The sequence below is a fragment of the Diuraphis noxia genome, unplaced genomic scaffold (assembly GCF_037042655.1).
Source record: "Diuraphis noxia isolate RWA-SAM2 unplaced genomic scaffold, SU_Dnox_SAM2 contig0003, whole genome shotgun sequence".
NCBI classification, from domain to species: domain Eukaryota; kingdom Metazoa; phylum Arthropoda; class Insecta; order Hemiptera; family Aphididae; genus Diuraphis; species Diuraphis noxia.
Genome location: NW_028301713.1, coordinates 52,716,791 through 52,730,717, shown reverse-complemented (window position 1 = coordinate 52,730,717; position 13,927 = coordinate 52,716,791). Strand labels below are relative to the sequence as shown.

The following is a 13,927-nucleotide window of genomic DNA, read 5'->3' as shown; positions in this document are numbered from 1 at the left end:
TCTTAGTGCAATATTTTTAAAGGTTTTTGTTTGGTTGACGTTTGATTTTTTTGCATTACCCCAGACCTGAATATAATATTATCAGATAGGTTTAATTAGAGATTTGTAAATTAATAGTTTAGTTTTATTGTGTTTGTATTTATTGTTATTGCAAATAGTTTTTAACAGACGCAGTTGATGGTTTAAATTAAGTTTTTTAGATTTTAGGTGGAGGGCCCAGGAAAGTCTGCCATCTAGTGTTAATCCTAAATATTTGACTGTAGACAAAGTATGAATTTGAGTATCATGTATAAATACTTCAGGGTAAGGAATAAAACGAAGTATGAATATAGTGTAAATAGATTTTTATAGTTTATTTTTGAATCGTCATTTAGTATACCAGTCTTCCAAAAGGGTTAGGTGATTTTTAAGAATATGTGATGCTATTAGTTATTACCATATTGGAATTGATAGATATTATTGCCTTTTCGTGTTAGGACAGGTAGGCTGATCAGCAGCATAAATATTATATAGAACTGGTGAGAAATACCCTCTTGGGGGAACACTAGATGAAATGTTGGAGATGGTTGAGTGTGCATCACCAACAACTAAATAACTAAAACGAAAACGTCTCATCAAAATGTTGATAAATTACTGTTTTGCATGCTTTTGTAAGACGAAAGTATAAATATAATATATATGCATAGATTTTTTGTCACGAAAGTTATGGTTACCCGATTTGTAGTTTTTATTGATAGTTTAGAGATTTGATATGGGACCAACTCGGGAGAAACTTTTAATCATACGCGTAAAACAATGATTTTAATTTCCCCGATAACTTTTGAAGAGCGGAGTCGGTATAATTTCCGGTAATCGATTATAAACATGTCATTATCAGCAGGTGTTCGTAGAACCACAGCTCAGATAGTACACGAGAGGTACACTATTATTATCATTATTGACTAGACGAAATCAAACGATCAAGACGGGACTAGATATCATCGTGATATTCTATATTAAACAATATTGATTTGTTTTTAATGCATCGAACACGTACTTTTTTTTTGTTTCTCATCAGATTCGCATCTCTGCTGTCCTGCGCATTTCCTGGAGCGTGTGACCCCCACAGCCGTAACGCCATTCGCATGTACACAACCGTTATGATGACGACGGGTACCAGGTACTGAACAAACAGAAGCGTGATCCTGTAAAATAACATAGTGCGTTCTGGAAGCCGGACGTTGTAGCAGAAAGGTTTCACCAACTTCCGACCGTCTGCAATATTATATGACAAAATAAACTATAATAATATTATTAAAATGTATTTCTATGTTTCAGAACACACACATGGTGATTATTTTTAAAAAGTAAACATTCATTTTCTCAAAAGTTATTCGTGTTTTTTCGCAAAATATTTTTAATTATTCGGTACATGGGTATAGTTTTACTAAATTACTACACGCTGCTTTTATTGGAACTTCAAAAACTACCTAATTAATATATACATATAATATATATTGACATTTTCAGAACAATATTCTACTACAGAATATGAAATTAAAAATATAATATGTTCTACGTAATGTATAAAAATTAATAACTATAGTGATAAAAACAGTAAAAAGTATAGTATTAACTATTATTTAAAAAAAGTTTTCTATTTCTATGAGTGTTAATACTTAACATGAAAATATTCACTATCACTTGCATATCATGTGTGTGTGTGTCATATGAGCGAGACTAAAAAAGGATCAAACTTTAATTATATTGTTATACACTGATATTTTTCGATTTTTTCTAAGATGAGCACGGCATGAAGTTAACTTAAAATATTTATATTGCTGTTTTTTCAGTTGATTTATGTAAACACATTTAGTTACAGACTATATTAATTCTTTCTCTTCATTAAATTAACAATTAATATTAAATGTCATTGCGTTTAAAACAATAAATAGATTTTGTTTAAAATATTGCTTTTATCGCGATACTATGTACTGATAAAAACAAAACACTTTTCTTTAAATTTCTACATTTTAAAGGTTCATAACACTGTGTTTATGTAGAAAAAAATTAATCGAGCACTTAATTTGAATGAAATCTCGCCGTTTCAGGTCAACCACGAGCTCATTAAGAATCTCTTTTTTACTAGAATAGTCTGAAATCATTGACTTAAAAATTATAGACAGCCGCATCAATGCAGACTAAAATAATTAGACGCCAACATTGATCAAATATTTGATATTTTTGTATATCATGACGTGTCTTTACTGCTTAGTTTAAAATAATCATAAGGTTATAATATGATGTCCTTATTGATCATGCGTATTTCCTCGAATAGTCTATATAAATTATAACTATATACCAACCAGTGTGTTAGTTTAATTATACTTCATATAAAAAAAATATGTCGGGCCCTGAAAATGTACGGATCAATGTAAATTGTGTTCAGTGCCTGCGTGGCCACATTCTGTGAACAGTAAATGATCATTAGCTTTACGAAGGAATGTGCAACATCTGCATATTATAGGCTACATACGTCATTCAATCTACGAAATGTGTCCATTAAGTGGTATTAGGTGTCGTTTATTCAACCATATTTTTGCTTTTCGTGCCTCTATGGTTTTAATGTTATTATATTTTATAATAGTTGACAATACTAAATGGAGATATTGCAATATTTTCATATTATTTCAATATGAATTGTTTTTTAATATAAAAATAATGATATGTTTTCTAAAAACATTTTTCGAAAAATTAAGTTTAAATAGGATTCAGAAAATACATCTATATTATTTTACTTTACCCGAGTCCCCGCTGGCATTATTTTAAAAGAATTCGTTTTAAAAATCAGTATTTCAATTTAAAAAAAAAAATAGCGTATATTTTTAATAACAATGATGGCAAAAATAATCTCAAAGTCATGTATGATATTATATATATATATGTATATAAGTATTTATTATACCGGGCCCCAATTAAAAGGAAGAATATTTATCAAAATATATCTATATTATTACTTATTAATATTCATTTATATGCATTTAAATAAAAGAATATTTATCAAGTCTTTGAATAAAAATTGCTCAAAATAAAGGGTTTGATTATTGTAATTTATTGACAATTATACTGTACTAGATCAATATATTTTAAGTCTATAAATAAAATAATGGTAGTTGATGTAGTATTATTATTGTTTATAACTTTTTAGATCGCTCATCTTAATCCAATTAAGAGCGAGGCGAAAATATTTAACCTTAAGAGATATACAAATACTGAAATACAACTCAATTAAAGATCAAAAATCAGCCTTTATTATTATAGAATAATAAAGATTAATTAATTAAACATCTCGAAGTTTATGAAAAATGAACATGGAAAATGCATATAAATAAAAAATTTAACCAAGCCAATACACGATTGAAAATCGTATACCACCTAATAAATTACAGTTCAACACTTCAGATTATATGCTCACTTCTAATATACACATCAATAATAGTACCATTAATTAAATGTGCAGGCCTATAGTATGGGCAGCCGGATCCCTAACAAAAATTAAAAAATTACAAACGTTACAAAACAAATTTTTCAGAATAACTCTTAAAGCCTCATGGTACATGCGAAACACATAATTTTACAACGATATTGGAATACTATACCTAACCTTATGGATCAACAAATAATTTAAAAAATGTCATTCAAAATTAAAAACAATAGAAGGCACCCTTCACTTAAACATTGGGAAAAGAACCAAAAATCTTAGACTAAAGCCACGGCTACCACAAGATGTTTTATTTAAAGCAGTTGAAGCTCAAGAAGAGGACTATCCAGATTCATAATCAAGCTAAAATATATCCGGAAATTTATCTGTAAACCTTAATTTATTTATTTTATAATATTTTAAAAGCATTGTAAAAATATTTGGTGTATTGAAACAATTATATTAATAAAATAAAAAAAAAATTAGAACCTTGATTATAGTTATTTTTGTAATTTGTTATTAATTCAATATTTTGTAAGACGCGCTGAATTTAAAACTTTAGGAAATTCATTAAAAGACAAATATAAGAGGTTATACTGAATTTTAAATGTTTTAATGATGTATGTGTATTAATAATTATTTTAATTATATTAATATAAACTTTTGGTAAAATAAATAATTGCATTTGACATTCTTAACTAATAATTGTTTTATCATTGAATTATGTGCATGATGGTGATGTCTTTGTTATCCAAATCAAGAATTTACTTGTCGAATAGGATATAGAATATATTTGTTGTTATTTTCATAATTTTAAATTTATCTTAATTTTCTATTTTATTTCTTATTAAAATATATAATTCAATAACACACCTCTTAATCTAAATGCTATAAATGTTATATTATATGTATAGTTTATATGTATTATTAATGTATAATAATAATATGTTGACTAAACTGATTAACAAAAATGTATCAACGATTTATGTTTTTTGTGTTTGCAATAATTACGTCTGATAGTTTTTATCTTAAAAAATACAAATTATATTGACATCGTATATAATACGGTTAAATAATGAGTCTGCACATTCTGTGACTGTAATTGTAGTCGAAGTGTACTACGTAAACCAAAAACAGTCAGTTTAGAATCGGTTTGAAGAAGTTTGTTAAAGAGAAAGAAATTCTTCGTATAAATAAAATTACCACTGACCTCTATCTCCGTATTCGATAAGTTGCACTCTGAGAGCAATAGCCATTGGTGTCGCGAGCACAAAAGCTATCGTCCAAATGGTGGCTATTGAAATTTTTGCTCGGAATTTCGATGGTATTGCGCTGTTAACAATATACGAAATAATAATAATAATAACAATACTACTACTACTAGTATTAATAATAATAATAATAATGTTAATAAATCATAACAACAACACTGTAATTTAATACACAACAACTAATTATTATTGTGGCCACTGCCCGTTGGTTATTGTTGTGTTTGGTGTACGTTTATTTATTTCACCGAAAGACACAACTCGTACTAACCTGAGCGGACTGAGAATAGCTCTGTGCCGGTCAACTGCGATCGCGGTCAAGGTAAAAATGCTCACGTTAACTGAAAGCACTTGTACGAACGGACAAAATGGACACATTAAAGCTGGTAAATTCCATCGTTGCAACAGGGCGGCCTGAAACTTAATTGTTAAAATAGTGTTTCAGTATCATACAATGATTACCATATTATTATTAAATCGATCATGACCTTATGTATATTTTTAATGCATATGACAACATATACATGTAAAACAGTCTACTGGGAATAAGTGCCCATCACATCGATACTGTGTGTTATATTATTGTTAGTAAATTATATACTACGGAATATGATATATTAAAATCAGAAAAAATGTAAGGTATAATTAAAATAATATGTTAGCCCCCCCTCCATAAATTCCGGGATGAGAATTATTTAAATGTGTAGATATATTTATGTATACACGTTTTTGTGATGAAAGCTAACGAATATCCAAGATTTTCATAAAAAATAAAACACAAACATATATAAATATTACATATATTATAAATGTATTAAATGATATCACGTCTAGATAAATATAACTAAATTATCATTTAATAATCTCTCGTATCGATTGGTTTATGTTGATTGTTGATGTTGTTGTTGTTGTTGTTTTTTTTTTATCAAAGATGAATGTTTTAGGAAGTTACTCAAATTAAATATTATATTACTGGGCATTTTTTTAGTTACTACAACCACTTTGAAAATGAATATTAATGTTTATATTTTTGTCAAAAAATAAAATTTGGAAACAAAATGACACATATAGATTATAAGTTGGTTATAAATTATATCTTATCGTATAGTAAATAAAAAAATTTAACCTAAATTATTTTTGACATAATATTCTAAATTCATTAAAAACGCAATCTTACTAAGAACCTTGTATTAAATTGCTGTAAAAACAAATTATGGTAGGTATAACTATGTGTTAATTTTTCAAAATTTTATTTTATCATTCCAATAACATAAATTTAATTAACATGATAAAAAAAGATATTCCAAAATTCTGAAATTTCAAAGTATAATATATAGATAGCTCATGAATATATTTTAAAACTTTATTATTATCTGTTTATAAAATACTGTAATAAGTATTTAATGAAAATTGTATGTCTCTTCGATTATGACAATATTAAAGTAAGATTGAAGTATTGTATAAATATGTAGGTATTCGTGTTTCCTAGCTGTTTTTTTGGTAGTTTTTTCAAATATCAAAGAACAGCTTTAGAAATTTCCATTATTTTTTGGTTGATCAAAATACAAACTAAATAAAATTCTCCATCATAAATCGCTCTCAATATTTAACATTGGATTAATTTTCCAGTTCCAAACGTAATGAAACGAAATCACACCCACATAAAAATAAACAAACAAATACTTTCAGTGAAAAATCATATAGGTACTTTTCGCTTTTTTTAGATTATACAAATTAAAAAAATTAATTAAGAAGATATTGATAATCATTTTTATAAAAATCCTAATTTATTCTAATATTTATTATATGTATATTGAAAATATCTTGCTATGGAATTATTTACATCTTATTGAGATATTTCATATTTTGTTATCTAGGTTCAACAGTAGGCTTGGTGTACATATATTATTCTTATCTCATGTAGGCACCTACTGCTTTAAATTTACAGTGATATATCACAATGTAAATTATAGATAGACAGTGCGAATCATTGTATATTGTTGATACACACACTAATACCAATGATCGTACATCAACAAAATAAGATCAATAATATTACTTACTTGAAATGGTATTGAAAACAAACCGATAACGATATCAGCTAATGCCAAGTTTGCTATGTACAAGTTGGTCACATTATGCATTCGTCTGCTCGACGTCACAATCCATATCACTAGAGCATTGCCCACCACTGCCATTACAGATATCGTTCCATAGAACATTGACAGAAGAAGAATTATGCTTACGGGCACATCATATAATAATGTAGCTATAATGTTATGATAAAAATAAAATATATTATAATAATATTAAGTGCTTTATTTAAAATGGTTTATGTGTTCTTATACTCTTATATTATTATAATGTATTACTTATACTGTATACTGTACTTAATATATTAAATACAAGTATTTCACCTATGAGGACAACAGTACTTCAAATACCAACTTATATTTTCATACAATTTCAGGTGAAGCAGTATCCAGTGATAGTTTAGTTAAGTTAGTATCTTACTTTTGGTCAATTAAAAATAACCCTTTTAGATTGTAAATTGTCAAAAATATGGCTTTTTTTAATTTGTATATAAACACATATATGTATATCAAAATGTTAACGAGTTGTTTTGTTCATTAAATTCATTTCAATTATCAATAATTATATAGACCTATGATATTGGGTTTTGATGATATGGTATCATATGGAAGGGTAATATGGTTTTAAACGAAAATGTTATCACATTATAATTAATATTTAATATGATAAAATTTTTTAATTTAAAACATATTTCAAGTAGATATATCATGTATTTTTCATAATTAATTTTTGAGGATTATGATCCTAAGTGCTTAAAATTTAGATTTTAATAACTCAGAAACAACTCGTTGAATTTTCTTTAGATCATTAAAATGTTAGTTATATTAACATTTTCAAAAAAAAAAACATATACTTATCAATTGATAAAAAAAAGTTTGTATTCCTATTAAAAAAATAAGTAGTTTGTTTGGTAAAATCATAGGATACTTTAAGAATTATATAAAACGATAAAGTTAGTTGTTTGAAATATTATAGTCTTTAAGTAAACTTAAAATTCTTGATTTCAGAATTTGAATGGAAAAAGGGAGTGTCTGAAGTGTGTCACATGTTTGGTGAATCACGCTGTTTATTAATAACTCTAATAAATAATATCGTCTGGAATTCTTGACGCAACCTAAGCACGTACTAAATTATAAATTTAGATTATCATATTAGTACCCATTGAACCATTCAAATGTTAAACTTTCAATTAATAAGACAACATTAAGGGTTACCTCTCAATTGGACATCATTAAATTCAAAGAGATTAACTACATCAATTAATTTTGTAGCTGATCAGTGGGGTGGTAAATAGGGTTTTTTGATGAAATTGTTTTGTAATAGTGCGCGAATTACTTCAAGTATCAGCTATATTCTACAGTTATAGTATTATAAATTATAATTAAATGCTCAGTGATTACATGTATTATAATATTGAACTATTAAAATCCGCTAAATTTGTTAGTTGAATAACATTTGGTGTATGTACACTATCATAACAGCTAGCACGCTAGATAAAATTATGGAATAAGACATGAATAAAATAAATATTCATTAATATTTGATGGTGATGAATTATAATTATAATTATGTTTGTTACATTTTAGCTGATATTTTTATACTCGGGATTAAACCACAAATTGATAGTTTTTTTCTATTGAACATAAGGATTAAAAAATATGGTCATTATCATTTTGTATAGAGGTTAAAGTTGGTTTAGAAACACAAGGGGGGAGGGGTTTCATTTGGGCGAATGACCCAAAATAACATATCGTTTGGGTGAGCTATATATAATATATATATATAATTTTTTTATTATTAAAAATAGTGAATTTAGAATCTATACAATGGTATAATAAGTAATTAAATATATATTTATAAACATTTTTATAGACTAATAGGTTTTCCTTCCCATTTTTAGGACTCTCAGTTAACTCTAACTGGTATGGTTAAAAATCTATTATTATTATTATGTATTATCATATATATATATATAATATTTGTTATTATTAACTAAATTGTAATTAATAAATGTCACACTTCAGTATCTGATTAGATTAGACATGGGCAAAAAATTAAAACCCACACGTCTTAGTACAATCTAACAAATTATCATTCACTATCTATATTTGTAAATTTGCGTATAAATACCAATCAGCCGAAACGATATAATAATAATATTTAGCTGTAGTAAATATTAAAAAAATTATTGTAGACGTAAGTATGTTACTTCCCTATTATTCAATAATTTATAAACTCGGCTAAACGATCAGTCAATTTTTCGCCCAAATGATATATGCTTTACTCAGGTAAATTTTGGGTTATTCGCCCAAATGAATGACACCCAACACAAGAGAATAATAGATTGGCCGAGAATTTGACATTGAAAACCAGGGTGGTCACCCATCTGAGTACTAGTGACGCCAGATGACACTTTACCACGATTCGAAATAGTGACTATGACCAACTACCGCACTTTAATAGGATTCATTGTAGTTCATATACGTCACTTAATATTATGGGTATCCACACACTTTTTATTATAGGTACATAACAAAACCGTTCTTGTTTTTAACATCATTAGGTAATTAATTGTTAAACGAATCTAATGTATTTACTAAATGTTTTATGAGAATGTAATATATACTATTAAAATTTTTAAATTATAGAAAAAATACTTTTGTTCATGATAAAAATTATACAGACAATAAAATGTGGGTGCGCAGATCGAGATGAAAGTAAAATTACATATTATTACGCGTGTTAACTGTTAGTGTGAAAAACAAAATTATAAAAGTAGAAACTGTTTTGAAAAAAAAAAAAAAAAAAACATTTTTAACCGTTAACACGTACATAATATATTATAAGTTTACCTTTTAAATGTAATATAATAGATATAATAATACCATTCGTTGGTCCGATTAAATCATTTGCAACGCTGAATATGTTTATAACACGATGTTTTAAAAGCACACTGTGATATTTTCTACTTGACGTATAATTTTATAATAGATTTATATTTGTATATATATTATTGCTGACGCAATAACGTTATAATATTATGTACTGAATTATACGTGTTTAAATAATAATTATATATATTTTTCATTTGAAAAACAGTGCACTATAATTACCTAGAACAGTGGTTCCCAATAAGTGGTCCACGGACCCCCAGGGGTCCACGTGTTGATGTTAGGGGGTCCGTGGTTATGTAGTACTGAAGTGATATTTTTATTTTATTTTAGTAGAATTTTTAAATATGTATTGGTTTGAAATTCCTGGTATTTTACTCGATCACTATTGAAACTCGATTATCGTTAAAAATGTCGATAATTAATGTATTATATATTATACTGTATATCATATTTTTCATTTTTATTATTAAACAAAATTGAAAAGTAAGTGATCACAAATAAGGGTTCCCCCGTTCAATTTAAGATTTAGCTAGAGGTCCATGCTCAATACTAATTGGGAACCACTGACCTAGAATACACCCTTGGTATACCTACATGTATTTATTAATGTATTATATGGTATACGTAGCAAGGAGGACTAACTACACGTGCGATATATGTAATACCTTCATCACATTATTATACAGAGGTAGTTATTATTAAAGATATTTGAGTCTTTTTGACTCTCGACCATGAATGTTGTTGTTAGGTAATTTTTTATTATAACATAATAAGGCTATATATGTATAGATATATAATATAATTAGTAATATACGAACACAATATATCAATCTGAGGATATTGAGTGAAAAATACGGTTTTGGATGATATCCTACGATGGCACGAGCGACTACATACCTTATACCTACTATTATGGCTTTGAATTATGATTTGCACGCAACGCGTCGATGAATCACGCCCCCGCTAATAAATAGAAAAAAATTATTATTGTGTTGGCGTTGAATTCGAATGATAGAGATCGGGTTATTTTATTATTATTCACATCCCTCCCTCCATAAAGGTATTATTTTGTCTCAAAAACACGAACCATGCGTCTTTTGATTTAATAACGGTATTGGTACCTGTAACGCGATACTTTACCGGATCGGAGAGCAGTGTCTATGAAAAAACAAAATAAAAAAAGCAGGTAAGTAAGTGGATGTCGCTCTGCAGTACAGTAGATTATAAGTGGGTTACTGTAATGGACGATATTGAGTTTGAATTCAATAATGTAATATCATTGTATACGAAAAACGATTCTGAGTGGATAAGGTTTATTAGTTTAGGATATGATATAATATATTAATTACATTGTTATAATTTCAAAAAAAAAACATCATCCGTAATTATTTAATATTATAAAATCGTGAAATCGTACGTTTTTTCTCCTTTAACCGCTTTTATTTCGAGTACCGTTTCGAAAATTCAAAAATCACCTCTTTAAAGTACCAGCTGAAGAACATTACCTTTTAGAAAAGATGTTACACTTTTGAGCAAGTTTAGAGGGAGAAAAAGTGTTTACAAAATAAAAAAGAAAAGAAACAAACATCATTCTAAAACCAATACATTCCTCGCTGCACTCAGAATCTAAAAGTTATGATAACAGCTGTGAGTTCGGAAATTGAACCCCTCTCCTCACCATACTATCGATGAACGTTGATGGGGGGAGGGAGGTGACGCACAATTATCGATTGCTGTTTTCGAATTACAGTCACGTAATTAAGCTCATCTAAATAATATTCTCAAGTCAAGTGTAATATCAAATGAGCAATTATTATTATAATTATATAATATCTAAGTTTATGCATTATATATAAGTAAATTATTGAAATGTTTAATTCTCTATGCAGTGACGGAAGATCTGAACTACGAAATATTTTCAGCGACGGAACTATTTCAGATTATCTTCGGACAGAACTCCCCCAATCTGAACTGCGGCCGATAAGCGATTGCACTATTTATTTTGGAAGAATGACTTAATAATATAAGTACCTACACAAAATCATGCACCCACCCACAAAATATGTAACACCATCGACAAAGCTTTTATACATTTACATATTGATTTGTATTTTTCTCTTCGTATATTTATTAAATACACCTACTATAGGCATCACGTGTACAAAAGCCTTTTAAGATTTATCTTTGAAACTTTACTCACCTGCTATGCAAATTTATAGTCAATATTTTGATAATTGTTCATATTACAGTGGTACAATAACTATTATATTATAATTAAATCGCTTATTCAAAAAAATAAAAATAGAAAATGCGAGTTGAATTCATTTTTACAAATTTTCAAACATCCATAATATAACTAAAACCTATTATAATTATGTTTGCAACCGATTTATTTTAAAAATAAACAAGTCTAATACAACCAATAATCATAAGATACGGGCTTATCATACTAGTGATTTAACCAAAAATATTGGTTAAGTTATCACAATTCACATTAATCATATATTCAACTAGGAATTATATTTAACTATACAATCAAGTTTTTACTGTGATCACGAACATATTATGACACATATCATAATATACTATTACATTAAAGTACATACATATTAGTAATTTATCCTTTTTTACATTAGCACTGTGTATTATTATCATTATATAATGTTTTTGTAACTAAACTATATAAATACTTTTTATGGTTGATAAAAATATGTCAGTATACACTATATATAATTTAAATAAATTACTAAAAAAAAAATTAACGCTGGTTAATAACCTTGTTGTTTATGCCATAAACACTTAATAAAAAAAAATATACAATTCTATTACGTATATTACACAATTATGTATGTTGTTTTTAATATTATTAATTATTTAAATTTGTTTTTTATTTATATATAATAAACGCAAAAAAAAAAATTCAAATCATAATTCAAATAATAGAAAATTAAAAACATATAGGTACAAATATTTAAAATTTGATATTTGATGTTCTATTTAAAAATATATATATATATATATATATATATACTAAAAATATCATTGCTGTATAGTAAATTGTAGTTTATGTTCCTTTTGAAGTTAATAACAAAATATCAGTATAGCCGCCAATCTTTAAACTAAAATTTAGATTTAGTATACAATATAATATGTAATTTATTATTTTATCTGTAAGTCCAATGGCCCATGTTTCCGAGGGTATACGTAACGTATATAATTAAATCATAGTAATAATACAACAAAAACAATAAAACAAAACAGTTAACTGTCAAAATAATATTATATGCAAGGTAGATTATCTAGCGAACTACTATAAGGATACCGTATCTACAGAGAACTTCGATGATTCTGTAAGCCACCCTTAATCGAACACGAAGCCAACCTAAATTACAGCAATACTAACAGAAGTTGCCTAGATATCATTTCTAGTATGTATCTGATCATAAATTAAAATAACAACTATTCACTTCTTTCCAATTTTCTAAACAATTAAAATGGCCTATATCTGCTATAATTTTTAATCAAAGATCTCAATCTTAATTAGCTCAAAATATCAAAAAAACACTTTAATTAGTCAGTTATTTTCTAACTGTGGATCTCAAGATATATAATCCGTGTTTACTAACCTGGAGGAGGATTTTGATACTACACATGGAAAAGGTTACGGCGATGTTGATCATGACATTTTAATATTAGTAAAATTGATAACAATACATTAATTTTTAGGTGGTAATCCATCGATGTATTATATATTATAAAAATTAATTTATACCTAGTTATTTAAAATTAAACTATAATTTAATGAAGTAGGCGTAAGAATATTTAAAATTTACAAGAGGGGAATAAAAAAGGTTAAGAACTACTGGTCTAGAGTCTAGACAATAATTATAAAAAATATAAATTAAATAATTACAAGACTAACCAAAACACTACATTTGATCGAAATAATTTTTTCATAAAAATCGTTAAACCAGTTTGTATTTAATTGAAATTGATTTGCACATTATTTGTAAGTAATAATTTCTTTTAATATGTATAAGTTTATTGTTTTTTTTTTTTCTAAACGATAAATGTCTATGCAGTGAGGTGCACTTAAGCCCAGTCGCAACTAGATATGTCTGATAACCTTTAATATATAATTTCAATACATTGTATATACAAATAAATATCAGACAAAACTTACGCTAACAAAGATTCATAACTATACTCTT

At 26.8% G+C, this 13,927-nt stretch overlaps 1 protein-coding gene across 3 annotated transcripts in view; it reads right to left on the bottom strand.

Annotated features, from left to right (window-relative positions):
* The window catches only part of LOC107173315 (neuromedin-K receptor), a 76,756-nt gene that overhangs the window by 18,200 nt on the left and 44,629 nt on the right, over nt 1-13,927 (bottom strand). For all 3 annotated transcript variants that reach the window (XM_015523812.2, XM_015523838.2, XM_015523829.2), the window contains 4 exons: nt 6,792-6,997; nt 5,000-5,148; nt 4,671-4,792; nt 1,037-1,254 (listed from right to left, as the gene is read on the bottom strand). In XM_015523812.2, coding sequence (XP_015379298.2) covers nt 1,037-1,254; nt 4,671-4,792; nt 5,000-5,148; nt 6,792-6,997 — 695 coding nt within the window. The remainder of the gene's footprint in view (nt 1-1,036; nt 1,255-4,670; nt 4,793-4,999; nt 5,149-6,791; nt 6,998-13,927) is intronic.